The sequence below is a fragment of the Syngnathoides biaculeatus genome, chromosome 2, assembly GCF_019802595.1.
Source record: "Syngnathoides biaculeatus isolate LvHL_M chromosome 2, ASM1980259v1, whole genome shotgun sequence".
Lineage (NCBI taxonomy): Eukaryota > Metazoa > Chordata > Actinopteri > Syngnathiformes > Syngnathidae > Syngnathoides > Syngnathoides biaculeatus.
Genome location: NC_084641.1, coordinates 14,712,994 through 14,731,004, shown reverse-complemented (window position 1 = coordinate 14,731,004; position 18,011 = coordinate 14,712,994). Strand labels below are relative to the sequence as shown.

General features: G+C 39.3%; 1 protein-coding gene across 11 annotated transcripts in view; it reads right to left on the bottom strand.

Annotated features, from left to right (window-relative positions):
- The window catches only part of ubr4 (ubiquitin protein ligase E3 component n-recognin 4), a 65,440-nt gene that overhangs the window by 33,024 nt on the left and 14,405 nt on the right, over positions 1–18,011 (bottom strand). For 6 of the 11 annotated variants that reach the window (XM_061835549.1, XM_061835576.1, XM_061835565.1 and 3 more), the window contains exons 14-33: positions 17,769–17,886; positions 15,354–15,395; positions 12,723–12,910; positions 12,432–12,588; positions 12,275–12,360; positions 10,605–10,774; positions 10,194–10,473; positions 9,883–10,015; positions 9,648–9,727; positions 9,436–9,564; positions 8,393–8,575; positions 8,124–8,246; positions 7,814–8,043; positions 7,445–7,563; positions 7,272–7,369; positions 5,669–5,826; positions 3,728–3,934; positions 3,530–3,631; positions 3,348–3,448; positions 69–456 (exon numbers count right to left, since the gene is read on the bottom strand). In XM_061835549.1, coding sequence (XP_061691533.1) covers positions 69–456; positions 3,348–3,448; positions 3,530–3,631; positions 3,728–3,934; positions 5,669–5,826; positions 7,272–7,369; positions 7,445–7,563; positions 7,814–8,043; positions 8,124–8,246; positions 8,393–8,575; positions 9,436–9,564; positions 9,648–9,727; positions 9,883–10,015; positions 10,194–10,473; positions 10,605–10,774; positions 12,275–12,360; positions 12,432–12,588; positions 12,723–12,910; positions 15,354–15,395; positions 17,769–17,886 — 3,092 coding nt within the window. The remainder of the gene's footprint in view (positions 1–68; positions 457–3,347; positions 3,449–3,529; positions 3,632–3,727; positions 3,935–5,668; positions 5,827–7,271; positions 7,370–7,444; positions 7,564–7,813; positions 8,044–8,123; positions 8,247–8,392; positions 8,576–9,435; positions 9,565–9,647; positions 9,728–9,882; positions 10,016–10,193; positions 10,474–10,604; positions 10,775–12,274; positions 12,361–12,431; positions 12,589–12,722; positions 12,911–15,353; positions 15,396–17,768; positions 17,887–18,011) is intronic. The other 5 variants (XM_061835585.1, XM_061835613.1, XM_061835608.1 and 2 more) reach the window with 2 other exon arrangements.

The following is an 18,011-nucleotide window of genomic DNA, read 5'->3' as shown; positions in this document are numbered from 1 at the left end:
AAAAGTATTTTGTGGGATTTAGTCCTGTTTTCATAAAAATTGAGGATCACTGATGTGTAACATCTTACCATCTAGTGAGCCAGTCAGTAACTGCCCTGTACAGCTGCAGGTGGCCCGCTCCCTGTCCAGCACTGGCTAAAGTAGCCATGATGACCATGAGCTCAGGGAATCCTGTCCCATCTCCATTAGCTAGCATATCTGTTGCCATGGGGATTAGAGTGCTGAGAAGGACAGTGCACACTCCTTCTCCCACCTGGCTGTTGTCCCGCACTATATGAGTGGTGAGGTGTTGCAAAAGCTGTCGGTTTTCCTGCACAATTTCCAGCTGCTCGGAGTCCTTGGGTGGGGTGGCTGTCATGCGTGTCAGCCACGACTGCAGACGAGAAGGTTCCACACAGGCCAGCTGTGCCAGAGAGCCGCAAAGACAGAGCAAACTGGGGTTTGGGCTCTTTTCCGCTGGAGGGGGGGAATCCCAGTGACATGTTTATTAATACATCATAATAATAATCTTTATACTGCATGTTACAAACTGTTGAGAGTTAATACTATCAATCCATCCATTTTCTGAGCCGCTTTTCCTCACGAGAATTGCGGGATTGCTGGAGCCTATTCCAGCTGTCATCGGGCAGAAGGCGGGGTACACCCTGAACTGGTAGCCAGTCAGTTGCAAGGCGCATGGAGACAAACAGTTGCATTCACAAACACCCCTAGGGTTAATTTAGAGTCTCCAATTAATGCATGTTTTTGTGATGTGGGAAGAAACCGGACTGCCTGGAGAAAACCCACAGAGGCATGGGGAGAACATGCAAACTCCACTATTGGTGTTTATTTTATTTATTGGCACAAATTGTTTCTGCGACATACAATGCTGTTTGATGTAGGCCTGTTACGATAATTGCTACAGTGCTACCTCTGCTTACGAACGTCTCTAGTAATGAAAAATTCAGATAATGAAAAAATATTCTCTACATACGAGGAAAATTCAGGGTATGAAAGGAAAAAATAAGTCCTGGATTTGCAGCCCCCAAATTCCACCTAACGTAAACATCCTGTAGCTTGGTTTTTGTGGCGCGATGGAGCAGCTCTTCCATTGGCTATCGCTGTAGCATCTTCCTGGCATCTCATTGGCGAGGAGGGACATCACTCTTTACTCATGATCCACATCCTGTATCTTGGCTAGGAGGGAGGTCAATTTTTAGCTAGCGCTTTCACATGCTGTCTCGTGCCAGCACAAGTTGGTAAAGTAGAACTTTTTGTGAATTCTTCACGTGTTTTTTGCAAGTTTATTCATCATAGGCCACAAGAAACTAGTGGAATTAAGTTGTTTGCATGGGTACATTCGTACATATGTTTTCTCTCAGCTGTCAAGTGTTTGCCTCTTCCTCCATCCCCTACGATGCCTTTTTCCTGTCACTCACCCTTCTCTTTGCATAGACCCCCAATGCTAAAAGTAAATTAACCAAATTTTTATTATTCTTTACAGAGTGTAGTTTGAATGCTTATTTTTGGTGCTTGGAACAGATCAGGCTATTCACATGTACAAAATACGAAAAATTTACGTTACGGAACAAATTCCGGAACTAATGAATTTCATAAGTAGTGGTACCACTGTATATCGACGTAGTTCGATATATAAAATGGACATGATAGTTGCTCCAGACTCGACAATTTGTCCGTGTTGTGGTAATCCTACAAGAGTTGGTTGCCTGAGTCATTGGTCTCTGATTGAACGGTAGCGGACCAGTACACACCTGTCATTGCTGGCTCTGTTCAATATTCTCCAGGTTTTCTCCATGCGCAATGAGTAGATTCACACAACAGGGATACTTGGGGGAAAGTTAACTGTATGGTGTGTTTGTTTGCCCGTAAGATTGACAAGTTAACTCGCAAGCAAGCCAATGGGCAAACGAGTTAAAAAGCTAAAGAGCTCGCTCCACTGAAGTGATGTTATTTAAAACATCAGCGCTTCACTCAGAGTTGTAGTATTTGATAGTTCCCAATCAACACAAACTGGAAAGTTAACGGATTGTTGTGTTCGCGAGCATGCAAGCTAACAAGCGAGCCTGCAAGCGAAGTTAGCAAGTTAAGGAGCTCCACAAGCTCGCTCCACCATCATTTATAATCGGATTTACCATTCAGACTGAGGTGACTGAGGTGTTTATTTGGAACACTTTCATTCAGTTTGTGGTTCTAAACTTACTTTTATCACAGTAGAAGTTTGTTAGGTGTGATGTATAGGGTGAAAACTATTGTCAATGTTGAAGTCCAGTTTTTTGTTGTTCAATGAAACGTGGTTAGCAGAATGTACCTGATAGGATTTGAAGCAGATTTTAATTTTATGAACAAGTGTCGAACACGGGGAAAAAAGTTGGCGGTATTGCGGTTATTTTTAAGTCATTATTTCAGGGTAAAGAAATTATACTGGGTTATTTGCACCCCTTTTAATGTGTGTTAAAGGTGAGACAAAGGTATTGTTTTAATTATTTATAGACCTCCAAGATACAACAGTCATCAAATCAATCACAAAACTGCCTCTTACCACCTGAAGAACATATCTAGAGTGAAGGCTTGTATGTGTCAAGCAGACCAAGAAATGCTCATCCATGCTTTTATCTCAAGTAGACTTGACTACAGTAATGGTCTTCTGACTGGACTCCCCAAAAAGAGCATTAAACAGCTGCAGCTCATTCAGAATACTCGTGTTCTGACCCAAACGGAGGTCAGAGCATATAACTGAAATTCTAAAGACCTTACACTGGCTTCCAGTCAGCTTTAGAATAGATTTTAAAGTTCTGCTACTGGTCTATAAATCAAGGAATACAAACCAAGTAGAGCTCTGAGATCGTCAGACTCAGGTCAAATAATGGAGCGCAGAGTCCCACACGAACATGGTGAAGCAGCATTTAGCTATCATGCTGAACACAAATGGACTTAAGTTCCTGACAGAGGTGACGTCAGCCTCAAGTGCGCATGTTTTAAAATCCAGGTTGAAAACTTTTTTTCTCAGGCCTTTTAGAGTGTTTCCACTAATATTTTTTGCACTGTACATTGTTTTTAATTATACTTTTATTTTTCATTCTTACATATATGTTTTTGGTTGTCATTTTTATCTTTTTCCTCCCTGTTTAAAATGTTCTATTAATTTGTATTCAAATGTTTTTAATCACATTGCGTTACCTTTTGTATGAAATGTGCTATATAAAAACATTTGCTTTGCTTACAGGTCCTTCAAGGCATATTATATTGAATCTTTGTACAAGCTACTCTGTCTCACAGTTAAACCTTTTCTTCAATTATTTATATTCATGGTAAAAATAACCAGATCAAACAAACATTATCAGACTTACTTAGCTGGAAAAGCTTTGTGAAGAATTTCAGCACTTTGTTGCAGAATTTTGCAGATAAGCTTTGATTGGCTGTTGCCATCATAATTTGGACAAGCTCGCCACTGCAAAAAACAGAACACGATGAGTGATAAAGTTGTGTTGATGGGTCGCAATGCATTGCATGTCATTAGTTGTGAAAATACCTGAAAGAAAAGAACTCCTCCATGGCTTTGCGGACCTGAACACTCTCAAGTTGTTTTTCAAGGTACTGAAGACATTCCTCAAGGACAGACTCATCCAAACCACTAGAATTAAGAGCATTAATAAAAGAATTGAATGTAAACCATACAATACATTCAGTGTTAGTCTGCTATAAAACTACTTTTGTGTGAAACTGTTACCTGTTTGGGTCAGAATGATTTGCAATAATGTTGTAACACCCAGTCACCAAACGTTCATAGACACGGCCTAGAAAAGCATCTGACTCTGACGGGCCAATAACACGCTCCAGTGATGTGGTGCTGATTTCTGCTACACACTCTGTGCTGCTCTCCAGGAGGAGGGGCAGAAGTGTACGCACAATCTGAGAAGGATTCAGCTCCTCTGTGCTAAACGACAAGCAAATATTAAGAAAATAATTCAAACATTATGCAATAAACTCGTTATACATGGACAACCAAGAAATTATAACTTTATACTTAGTGCTGATCACATGTATGATGATCTAGAGCTTGTATACATGGGACTACCATTTACTAGACTTTACACCAATTTTATCGGCCATTTTTTGGTGATCAGCTGATTGAAAGACAAAAGACATTTACTCAGTGTGTGTGTATTTATGTGTGTGTGTGTGATAGACAGACAACACGCCCGAAACAGACAAAACCTAAACCACCAGCTCAGACTACAAGACAAATTTGCTTTCACGATTGCAACATGTTAGTCAGATCGCTGCATAAAATGTTGTCTTCCGATAATGCCACATGCAGTTTTTTTTTTTTTACATTCAATGGGCTTTATCTTGTCAACTCAAATATGACACTCCTTACAGTGGGGATGACAGCATGATGGGATCGGGCCAAGAATTTTATAAGAAGAAAATGGGGGAGAGAAAACAGTGTGTTGGGGGTCAACGCTGCTCAGGACAGGGTAGGATGTTTGTCTAAGGCTTGCTTGACGTATGTTCACGTACATTTAATACAATAGAGCTGGCTAGCATGCAACAAAAAGTTATATGGCCTAGAAAGCTAGTGCTGGTAGTTGTGTAAACATGCTCCCTTACTGTTGAATACATGATCTGACTAGAGCAGTGATTTCCTACCTTAATTAAAAAAAATCTCACCTCACAATAAGAATCAATAATGCCACAAAAAGTAGATTTATTAATTGCTGTAGGTAATTACTTCCATCTAATAGAAAACCATTCATTTGTTCGTCAATATATTTTAAAGTTCTGCTACTGGTCTATAAATCACAAAATCGTTTAGGTCTTGAATACATGAAATAAATGCTTACGGAATACAAACCTAGTAGAGCTCTGAGAACGACTGACTCAGGTCAAATAGTGGGGCGCAGAGTCCAAAGCCAACATGGTGAAGCTGCATTTAGCAATTATGCAGCACACAAATGGAATAAGTTGCCAACAGAGGTGATGTCATCCCCAAGTGTGCAATTTTCTTTCGGCTTGTCCCTTTCGGGGGTGGCCACAGCGTGTCATCTCAGATGAATGCATATATATGTTTGGCACAATTTTTACGCCGGATGCCCTTCCTGACGCAACCCTTCTCAGGGAGTGGAGGCCCCAGTGGGATACGAACCCACAACCCCTGGTTTACCAAACCAGTGCTCTCAGTGTGAATGTTTTTAAATCCTGGTTGAAAATGCTTCTTTTTTCTCATGCTTTTTTATTTCCAATTTTAATGATATTTATTCCACTGTACACTCTTAATTGTACTTTTATTTTTTCATATCTATTTTGCTGTCTTTTTTTTTTACCATTTCAAATGTTTTATCTCTTTGTATTCAAAACCTTTTAATCATGTAAAGCACATTGAGTTACCTTGAGTATGAAATGCGCCAAACAAATAAATTTGCTTTGCTGTACTTGTACCTGTCACTATGCCTCACTGGCATAAATAGATGATCAAAGATGCATTATTTATTGTAAATTTATAAGTACACAAGTGTACACAAGAAATGAACAGGTTGTTTAAATAGATTCACTGCTTATTTGATGATCAGATCGGTAATAGGTTATCTTTTTTTTTTGTTTTGTTTTTTTAAACTCGCTGATCAGTGATCGACTCCAAAAAGCCTGATTGTGTAAAGGTACCACTTACACAATGAGGTCACCGATGAGTCGAACCAAGGACAACAGAATGTGTTTGAGAGACGATGCCAAAGATAGAGACTGGCAGCTCAGTGTTCCCAAGTGAGCTGCTTGGATGGCGCTGATGTAGCTCTCTGACGGAATGATATCGTTGGCAAATGCATTTCGCTGAAAGGGAAAGCAAATAAAATATTAGGGATGGGTGAGTACCTATCATGCTAATACAGGCCATATTTGAAGATATCTGGCAATTATGAAGGTTACCAGCCACAGATATTTGGAAGGGAAAAAAAAAAACTGATCGAGCAAGTACTCATCGCCAGTAGGTGGTGCCAGACTGCAACTGTTTGATGTATTGGAAAATTCTTGTAAGAGAAGTTTAATTTTTATTTTTAACAAGTAACAGTCACTTTGTTAATTGAAATTTTATGCAGCAAAAGAACTAGTGGAATCAATCATCAATATCAGAGAGTACTTGGGCAAAATTCGGTCTTTAAAAAGTTGTATTAAACAGCCCTAAAAAATTATTTCAACAATAATTCAAATGACATGCATGAACTGCTCTGAAAGCTGATCCAAAATGATACTAGCACTACATTTAAACAGCCCATTCAGCCAGCAGTCTTGCTCACTTTTGCCTACATTCAACAACTGTCAGCTATACTATAAGTGTCCTCAGAGGGACCCTTGCTTCAGGTTAATTTGCACACCTACAGTTCCCCCTCTCCAGTGGCAGGTAAGATGACAACAAATAAAAACTAAAAGATGACTGGCTTAACATTTAGCACATATCACAAACATGACCAATGTGTTTCACTAATTTGAGAGCCTAACAAAAATTAAATCATTCAAACAAAATACTGGTCAACTTAAGTGTCTGATATAGAGATATATTTCATTATACAACATTAAATCATCAGATCTGTCTACATCAGGGGTGCTCAATGCGTCAATCGCAATCAAATGGGCAGTTTTGGTCGATGACCATGTGATTAAAAAAAAAACAAACAAAAAAAACAGCCAATCATTCATCCCCGCCGCTTGATTCAGGTGTGCCCAATACATCGACCGAGAGCATCAATTACTGACGGCCCGTTTGACCAATCCTGGCTTTTTCTGAAGTGTCATTGTGCATGTGCACATAATCGCGCTGTAGCAAGCTAACGAGTTGGCAAGAAGAACTGTTACACAACACAGTGAAAACAAGGCTGAGGATTTGCTCGAGCAACTGTGGAAGGACATCGCAGACTGTGAGTGCTTCTCATGACAGCTGGACGAGTCTACAGACGTGATAGAACCCAGTTCTGCATTTTTATTGAATTCTGGTCGCTGTTCTTGAAAAATTAATATTTCCGTAGAAGCAGCTGGTAAAGCACTAATGAGCAACACAAAGTGTATGTACAGTATAAATACCCCACTTTCCCACCTTCTGAAAAGTATTTCCTGGGGCAAAAGGTTTGGGCACACCCGGTCTACATCTTTTAACATGTAAAACAATTCAAGTTAACGCTGTAAAGAAAATGAAAACTACAAATAAGTCTGCTCAAAGCCAAATATAGCCAGTCAAATGCATCTTGAGAAATTAGTGTCACATGGTTCTTCTGATTACATACCCAAGACCCAATGTTAGGGAATTCATTGGTATGGATGCTGTTCCATGTCTCGCATATTGTCTGTACAGCTGGTGGTAGGTTCTGCATAACATTTTGTCCTGTGTTTGTTTTAAAAGGTTAGTGTGCAATTCAATAAAAAGAATATAGCTGCACAAAATATTAAAGCTAGTTACCCAGCAAGTTTGCCTTGCAGCGGGTGGAGCCAATGGACAGCACAGCAGCATATCCTTGGAGCTTAGCATCTGACAGCTTGTTTTCTCCTTCCTCTGGGATGTTTATTAGTAGATAAGACCTGAGACAAATCAAAGCTTTCAATCATGTTCTAATCTGTAATATAGGTATAACTGTGTAAGGTTAACATGGATAGCTTGGATGGATTAGATAGATGGTTATGGTACTTAAATCCTAGGTTAATATGCAATTCTTGATGTACTAACAAAGATAAAACTTTAAAAAAACTTGTGCAGCTATTATAATTGATTAAATCAATCCTAACTGTAGCTGGTTAAAATTATAAGCATTCCCCAAAAGACACAACTCACTTTGTAAAGGCTGTGTAAACATCAGCAAGCTGCAGTGCGGCAGACAACAAGTTCTTTGTGATCTCTGATGACTTTTGAGTGTCTGCCTCAGTGGCAACCTTCGACAAATGTTCATCCAGGGACACCTGCACTTTGGAAATCACTGCATCCAGTGTATAGATGGCTTGTAGTGAGGGTAGCTGATCAAGTGGAACTACGGCATTTGGGTCGACACTGGAGAAGGTTGAAATCTGTAGTGTAACAGCAAAAAAAAAAAAAAAAGGAACATAATCAATGTATGCCTTAACTGTGATGAACTTTTCAACATTACCTGTCTTGCAATGTACTCCTCTGCGAGCTCCACATCATATTTAACTGTGCTGCACTTTGCAGCTGTGACTTCAACCAAAGAGGCTGCTTGGTCTGCTTTCATTCCCTGCTTCACCAAGTGTTCCTGTCAGTGAGGACATGTACATGGTCATAAATCACATACACACCAAAGGAGAAATGAAAATAAAGAATGGGGGAAAAAAAAATAAATCACAGAACTCAATCTTTGAATTGTAATAAAACTATACAGTACTTTTTAATTCAACAAACCTTAATCCAATGCACATAAGTAGAAACTCTAAGGCGCGATGACCATCGTAGTGTATGCAGGATATCGCTCTCACTGGGATCCCCGCATCCAGACTTGAGCTGCTCTATAAAGGCTTTTGAAGGTGGTAAAGCACCCAAGATCCTCCACAGTACTAAAAAGAAGTACTGAAGAGAACAGGCCTCCTGTACAAAGTGATTAATAGGAATTTATTCAAACCACTGAGAAAGCATTTTCATTAGTCTGTCTCCCCCCCCTTTTTTGTATACAATCTGACCATCAATTGAGGGCAAATGTTCTTGTACATTTTCATTAGAACCCAAATTTTGAATAATCTAGATGCAAGCTTTACATCATCAGGATTTTGTAGCCAATCAGCAAGTTTCAACCGATAACCAATTCGATCACAAGATGGAGAAAAAAACATCTTAATACCTAATTAACGGCATAAACAGTTGAACTTGGGTTATAAATAATTGGTTCCGTGACCGCATTAGTAATGCAAAATGTTCGCAAATCTATGTTAGTATTTACATGCTTCCAGCATGCTTCGGGGCACAAGGACCCTCCTTAGTTGTCTTGTGAGCGCCATCATATGGTAGTTTACATAAACACTAAACCATGTGCTAGCATGCATGTTAACAGTGTAACTGGTGTGTTTATGTGTACTTTGTTGGACAAGTTACACAAAATTTGCAAATGTTGGAACTCAATGTACACATAAGGTATACATTGTACACATAAGGAAAACATTGTACACTGTAAGACGCCTTGTCTAATAATGCCTTATAATGTGGTGCTATTCAGAAGAGAATTTAAGGTCTTTATGGCGACCCCTAATGGGACAAGCCAAAAGAAGATTATGATGAGTGTGAAAAAACAGTAAATTTAAAAAAAAAAAAAAAAAAAAAAAAAAAAACTTGGGGAGCAAAATCTGCGGGATCGTGAACAGTGAACCACGAATGGACAAAGGCTCACTGTATAAGATCACATCAGGAGTTTGTAAGTAACCTTCTGCTTCAGTTCACTAAACATTTCCTCTCACCATTGGTGTAATGGGCTTGTTCTCTTGTCTTCTTGCGGTGTCAAACTGAGAGCCTGCTGCCAGGAGTGAGATCAGCCAAGCATAAAGATCATCATATTTCACTGCTCCATTGAACAGTTTTGGAAACACCTATCCATAAGAGGAAAAAAAATGCACACTTAGAGGCTTCGGCGCATTTCCTTGAGAACAATAGATATGAATAACTGCCTCACCTTGGTGTCTAGTCTGCTGATATCATCCTCAGATGCCTCAGGGGATAAAACACAGTAGAATTTGGGTTGAGCGTTTGAATCTAGAAAAAGAAATCATAGCATAATATTGTTATATTCTTGTTGTGCTCCATTTTTAAAATGAAATCAAGTAGGCCGCAAGACGTTTGCTGATTATTTATACAACTAGCTCAAATTTGTGTTTTTTTTCCAAATCCTATTCTTGTGATGCACGTACTGGTTGGACAGTGTTTGGCCCAGTTCTCCTCCACTTCCTTAAAGCCATAGTAAAGTGGAAGACTGTTGCGCTTGCCGACGTCCTGGAGAGAACTTGGCCCGGTTGATGGTGGAGTGAGGAGATTGTACTGCACCTAAAAATGAATATCAATGGAAAAAGCTATCACCCATCATGGTCCAATTATTCATATAAACTGTTACAAGATAAAACAAACTCATTACCATAGACATACACCTTGGTTAAAGAGTCATCACAAAGACAATATAACACTTTCAATAAATCAGGTATTCAGAGATAAATAAAGGATGTACCTGCTCAAAAAGGTACAAGGGGGCCTTTGAGTAGTGGCGGAGAAGGTAATCAAAAACCAGTAGCAGGCGAGCCAGGTTGAGGGGCACAGCCTTCAATTGACTATCTTTGCTCAGTGCCACTTCAGTGATTGCCTGGGTAACCAAAGTAAGGACCGTCCATCTGCCACGTTCCGACAGGTTGTGGAAAAGTAGTAGCATGAGTTGTAGGTGTTCCACATTAAGGTCATCCTCTCCGTGAATAGCTCCGTGAATGATGTGCTGCTTCAGTGTTCCCAAAAATCTATGAGGGATAAAGATAGCGATCAAACTGACAAAAATTACTACATTAGGGTTTCAATGGCTCTTGCTGTTTTGTAGTGATGAGTTTGAGGTTGGGCTCAAAACCCTCCAAAAATATAACAGTAATAATACCTTTCCCAGACTTTCATACACTCCGGCACATCTGGCTGTGCTTGCACGTTGGCTTTGTGCTGCCAGATGAGGAGGAGCCTGGACAGAACTGAAAGTGACTGAGGGTGAATGTATAAAGGCCAGGGACCCTCTGAAAATGGTGCAACACCAAGTTGCTGAAGAAGGGTGTTCTAAGACAAAAAAAAACAAAAACACCATAGTAAGCCTTCATATGTGGTGAAATGAGCTGAGTTCCAACACATTAGAATATGGCAGAAAAGTTTATTTTCAGTATTCTCACACACACACACACCACACACACACACACACACACACCACACACACACACACACCACACACACACACACACACACACCTCCAAAAGCATCTGAACTGTACGGTTGATTGATTTGCTTTTGTTGTATACTGAAGAAACTTGGGTTTCACAACAAAAGATGAATGCGACAAAGCTTCAGAATTATAGCTTTTATTTCCGGGTATTTACATCTGGGTATGTTAGGACAGAGCACATTTTGTTGAATCCACCCACTTTTCAACTGAGCTTAAGTATTGGAAAATGTGACTGCTGGGTGCTTCTAGTTGCCTTTTAGATTAACTTCTTAAACATTGGATAGTGCACGTTTTTGACTATGGGTTTCATTTGTGAAAACTGCATTTGCTATTAAGCAAACGTGAAGACAAAGCTATCTATGGGAGAAATGATAATGAGTGAAGAGGGGAAAATGATCAGAGCTAGTGGACAAACATTGGGGATAGCCAATACAACAATTTGGAATGTCCTGAAAAAAGAAACCACTGGTGCACTGAGTAACAGAGATTGATCCAGTTGGCCACGGGTATCAACAGCAGTTGATGACAGAAATATTGTAAGAGATGTGAAGAAACACCCAATAAAAACAGTGACATCACTGCCAAGCTCCACAGGGCAGGGTTGAAGGTACAATCCACTGACTTCCAAAGATATATAAAGGCAATAGCACAAGATGCAACCCACTCATCAGCAAAGAAAATTGGAATGCCAGATTGGATTTTACAAAGTACATAGATGACCCACATAAGTTTTGGAACAAAGTCTTATGGACTGGTGACACCAAGATTAACTTCTACCAATGGGATGGAAAGTCTAACGTACAGAAAAAGAAAGGATCTGTTTACGACCCAAAACACACAAGCTCATCTGTGAAGCATGGTGGAAGCAAGCCAATGGCTTGGGCTTGCATGGCTGCTTCCAGAACAGGATCACTAGACTTTGATGATGATGCAACTCATGATGGTAGGGGCAGAGGGGATTTATGAAGTCTACAAAAAACATTTTGTTTGGCAATTTACAGAAAAACTCATCCAAACTAATCGGGAGAAGCAACATTATGGAACAAGACGATCCAAAACACCTTGCCAACAACAAAGATGCAGAATAGATGAATACCAACTTAAAAGGAGGTAAAATGTGTGGCACTTGTAGGTTGTGCTGCTTTCACTCCTTTGACCAGTTTAAAGTCAAAGTCTGGAGACAGTGCCTTATGACCAGTCAAAAGTTTCAGAAAGATTTTTTTTTTTTTTTTTTTTGCACCTCTATCAGTGACACTATTCCCACATAATTAATGTACCTGTATAATGCACAATATAGTGTGGGTCATTTTAAAATAACTGCAGGCTTGTATTTCTCTTACCTGCAGGGATGGGGATGGTAGATCTGATGTTACCAGGGTGTGGTTGAAATGATACAGAGCTAAAGAAAAGTCTTCATCTGAGGACCCTGCGGGAAAATATATAGTTTAGTAAACTAATCAGAGAATGATTTGTTCAGAGTTTCATTTTTAACCATACCTTTTACATCTTTGTCCACATCTTTGATGATGGTGGCTAACGTTGTCATGTGTTGCTCTGTGAGTGATACACTTAGGTAATTGCGAATAAAGTTGTTCCTGGATTTGAGCATGGAGGTGGTGATGAAATTCAAAATGCTAGAGGCCAAACTGAGGAACTGGAAGAACAAATAAAATAAATATTTAATAACATTAGTTTGGGCTGTGGAGGTCAAGCTTCATGTATTTACAAAAAAAAAAAAAATATATATATATATATATATATATATATGTATAAAAATATATATCTTACAAACTCTGGATCTTTACGACCCGCCAAAATGTTTCCATTCTCGCTTGGGTTCTGTTTGCTTGGGCTTTTCAGTCTGGGAGAGGTCTCCAGGGGAGGAGGCGGTGGAGGCGGTGGGGGGGCTACTTTGTCTTTGGTAGGTGAAATAGTCTCTTCAAACCAAAGTCCGAGGATAGGTTCACTGTCATCGTCTGCAATGGAAAACACGTATCTATGACCATTTTGTAAAGAGGGAAGTTTTCTCAGACTTCCCAGGTATTTATGGAGTGGTGGTAGAGTCAAACTTTAAACTGTCTTGTTACACCTACAATACTGCAAGTGGTGGACAAGAAAATGTAAAAAGTGAGCATTTATTGGTGAATATCCACTTAAAGAGAGGTATAACTAAATAGGATACATAAAAGGTTTCCCATCAATATTTTATTCATACACTTTTGTTAAAAATGGGTTAGTAAAAGACATTAAGTAGTCATGATTCATATGGTGTCTTTTCCAAGTTATATTACCTGCAGCCCACAGTGATTTAAAAGCTTCTATGTTCATAGAATTCAAAATTGCCAATTGAATTGTGATTAAATACATTGATTTTATACATAAGTGTATTCGATTAATTACCATTTAAGAACAATGAGGGTTTGATTATTTTTTAATTTTGATCTAGATTTTAATCTAAGACATGAATGACACTCAGCACACACGTAACAACTTTTTCGAGCTAAGGATTTTTACACTAATGCACCAAAGAAAGGGGCAACCGAATAAAACACCTATGCAATGCTAAAAGGCAGTTAAGTGGGTCGTGGTAGCAGCATGTCTGTGGGATTCTAAATGACAGAACATTTGGAGGTACTCATTAATAGCAATGTGACAGGGGGCCAGATAGCCATATGACTTTTCTTAGGCATATTGGTTGTGAAACCATTTTGTCTTGTGTCAACATGCATTAGGACAATGTAACACCGTCTCTGTGTAAAAGGCACAAATGAGAAACACTGCCTTTTTTCACATCTTTTAAACAGTGATAAAAGTATATGCACTGTATATACTTAACCACTAGATACACACTTTGCGAGATTACAAAGACAGATGGCACAGTAAATTTTCTGCATAAAGTACATATTTGCACAACAATTTGAGTCTAAAATTTTAGTGGGTAAATGCATAGACCCAGGAAATATTGTCTGAACTTTATGACTAAGCATATGCAGGAGGTGGGTTTCCCCAATGGCAAAGAAATTGATATTTGATAATGAAAAATCCATGCAAAAGTTGGGGTCTCTTTGATGAACATTAGAGCATGGTAAGGAGACTGGACCCTAATTCATACAAAATGGAATGATGCACACCGCACAAAGTTTTCCAAACATGTATTCTATCCTGACTCTGGAGGGAAGCACAATGGATGACTGATGAGCACATCCGTAAGGTCATGGGGTCTAAGCCAGCATTAATGTGTAGCATTTACATGTTCTCCTTGTGGATGCGTGAGCTTTCTCTGGGTACTTCTGTTTTCTCCCACTTTCCAAAAACATGCACTGTAGGTAATCCAAGATTCAATTGTCCATAGTTGTGAATCTGAGGGTGAATGTGTGTTCATATGTGCCCTGCAATTGGCTGGCTACCAGCTCAGGATGAACGCCGCCTCTCACCCAACATCAGTTGGGATAGCCTCCAGCACACCCACGACCCAAGTGAGGATAAGCGGTTCAGAGAATAGAATGGATGGGTAGATGACACTGGAATGCATTAAGCTGTAAATTGAAAAGTAGCGATACGCTGCACATATTAAAAGGCCTCAAATTGCTCTGTACATGGACTCTCACTTTCAAGCTTTAAGTGTGTAATAGCACAAAAAGGGGGGGGGGGGGAATTCTAGCTAATTACAAACTCATAGCTTTAAGTAGATATTCACAATTGCATGCAACATAGAAAAAAATCTAACTTGTCAGATGTCAGTGAGACGCAGCATAGTATGCTTAAGCGCACAATACAAGCACAAATTGGATTCATCATATTCAAGAATAATACCACTGATTTGAAGTGGGTTCGACATTTTTGTATTGTCGATATTTTGTAAGAACAACAATGCACTGTGCATTTTAAAAAAAAATGACAAAAAATTAAGCTATAACTGGTCAAGATTACCAAACATTTTTGTTCTTCCAAAAGAAAATAAAAAACAGGTAATACAATGCTTATGCAGTTTTTACCGTCCAACAAAATGAACTGATGCTGAAGCTTTGTATGACTTACCTTAAACAGCATTACAAAAGTGACCGTACAGAGAAAAGGCAGAAAACAATGTATGAAAACATTAATTTCCACCACGAACCCCGTGCAGTTATAAACGATTTTCTGAGGACCCACATAATTAGACCACTGGTATTATCCTTTGAACCACATTGAACCACAGATGAATCTCTTTGACAAAAAATCTTAATGGAATTCGGCCAATTACAACAAAAGTCCTCCTTCACACAACTGATATTTTGCCAAAGTCCCTTCCTCTGTGGCTCTTTTCTTAGCTAATGCAGCTGTAGATCATAGCCTACGTAGTGAGACATACAATAAAATGAGTGTAGGACAGTGAAGTGTACACCAAGTCTTTTGACCCGAGGACAGAAAACTGCTGACCTGAGACACAAGCTGCACTTGTCTTCTCCTGTCTTCTCTCTGCTGAGATAGTAGACACTGTCAACTGCACTATCATATAGGGTCACTAGACAAAAATGTTAGACATTTTTGTGAGTGTGCGGCATGTGTTTATTCTTCTGACTGCTCTTACGTCATGACTGGCCTATCCAGATACCCGTGGTCCACAGATTCTTTTAAAAAAGCTGAACGCACTGACAATAGCAGAATGACCAAACCAGCCAAGGACTTCCTTTTTGCACCTGTCTACTAGCTTTGGTGGAGACAATTCTGAGGGGATATTTTAGCGCAGGGTTGTCAAACTAATTTTGTCTCAGGTTGCACTGTAGTTATGATTTCCCTAGGAGGGCTGTTAGAACAGTGAAACCATAGACTGTATTTTTTGGACTATAAGTCGCTTTTTTTTTTTTTTTTTTTTTTTTCATAGTTTGGCCAGGGGTGCTACTTATTTTCCAGAGCGACTTATATGGGAAATTATTAACACATTATTACATCCATCCATTAATTTTTCAAGTCGCTTATCAGTTATTTTGACACATAACAGCCACAGCCGTAAGAGGACGCTTTAGGCCCGTGTATCTGTAACTTACAACAACTGCAAAGGACTGAACAATAATGGCATTGAAGAGAAAATCATATTCTGTAGATTTTAAACAAACATTGTTATGTTGCTAACCATGATGACAAAAGTACTTCTTACCAAGAATGCGACTTGTTATACTTGTTAGATTATGCTTCATGCAGGCGTTGAGACTTCCATTCATTTATCGTGAACGAAATACAATTTGATTTGCCATCATGATGGTGCGATGGTGAACAGTTCTTGCCGACAAAGGCATGTCTTTTATTCATTTATCTTGTTTTTATGTGAAGTTGGCAAAATGTTTATTGGCAACATCGATGACGAATGCTTTGGCATACTGCTCATCTGTGAATGTAGACACAGCAGAACCCTCCCTCTCCACAAAGGCTGTCCATTCTTGTGTAAAACTATGGGGGTATTCATATTTTTTTCCTTTGAGTGACCTTTGTCAAAAGCATTTGCAAAATTACGTAGTTGTTCCGACATGATCACCGTTCCGACTAGAAGCCTGTGGACTATGGCAACCTCACCAGGACAAACTGTCTCTGCATCATTGCGAGAGCACAGCTTTCGGGTGAATCTGCCATGCAACTTTCCGGGAAGTCATTCGATGGCTTGAAAAAGTATGGGCTTTCGTGACAACCAAAACCATACTGTCGGGATTCAGAAAGGTTGGAATAGGATAGATATAACTGCAACCGACGAGGAGTCTGAAGTAAGCGACGTAGAAGAGGAAGCGGCGCGTCGTCATCCTTTTGAATTGGCGGACTTGTTTAGAAGTGACACAGAGGATGAAGATTTCTTTGGATTTTAGTTACCGGGAATTTGGTGTGACATGGATGGTTTTGGTAATTTATTTATGCTAGAGTTATCGGAATAACTCTCAAGTTATGTTAACATACCATACTGTCATCTAACGTAAGGATACTGTTGAGCCTGTTGTTGCCTCTATTCTATTTTTATTATAAATTGTTCATTTAAATTTTAAAAGACATCTGTTCTTGGTGTTGGATTTTATCAAGTAAATTTCCCCCCAAAATTTTACTTATACTCCAGTGAAACTTATATTTTTTTATCTTCATTTTTATGGATTTTATGGGTGGTGGGACTTGTACTCCAGAGCGACGTATGGTCCGGAAAATACGGTAAGTGTTTAATCAACAAATTATATTATTACCATGAGAGAAATTGGGGGGATACCCGTTTTGAAAGCAAGCCAAGGATAATAGTTTGTTATTGATTAAAATTACTGCAGAAAAAGGGTTTGGCAACAGCAAAATTCAATATCTTTACATTCTTATTTATTATTATGACTGGAATCTGAGTACAGATTTTGGGAAAAATCACGGAGGTTGACGAACATAATTTACTTCTGCGGGCCACAAAATATGATGTGGTGGGTTGCATCTCAGCCCTGGCCCTTGAGTTTGACACCAAATGTAAAGATATTGACTAGTTGGTCTGTACAATGTAATAGCAGTTCCCACATTAGATGAGGCGGCTGTGATTATCTGTATTACAACTTTTCCCCATGTCCATTTATAGTTAAGGATTGTGGAAGCACTACATTGATTAAGTAGGCTAGCCCTTGCCGCTTAATAGCTCTGAAAGCAAATACACTATTAACAATACCCTTGTTTGTATTTAAGTAATGTAATTCAACTTAATCAATTAGAATACAAAAAAATGTTGGAATTGATGTGTGTCAAAGGTGCGCCGGATACAACGGCCATAGGGCATTTTGTTTTGTAAACCTTAGATGGTATCTGGTGGATGTTGTGCTCAAACGTACCGAGGTGCTCAGCACAATTTACCTTGGCTGCTGTCCTCTTCTGTGCTGCTGAAGTCATCCTCGTAGTAGGTGTTGGAATCAGTGGAAGCACTGGCATCACTGCTAACTGAGCCTTTTCGCTGGCGCTGGAGAACACAAGCCTGATGGAATCAAAAATAAATAAACTTCAAAAGACAACTCAACAGTTCTATTCATGACTAATCCTTTCAATTCATTTTTGACCATCAGCTCTCCCTTTGGCCAAGCACCAAGATTAATAATGACA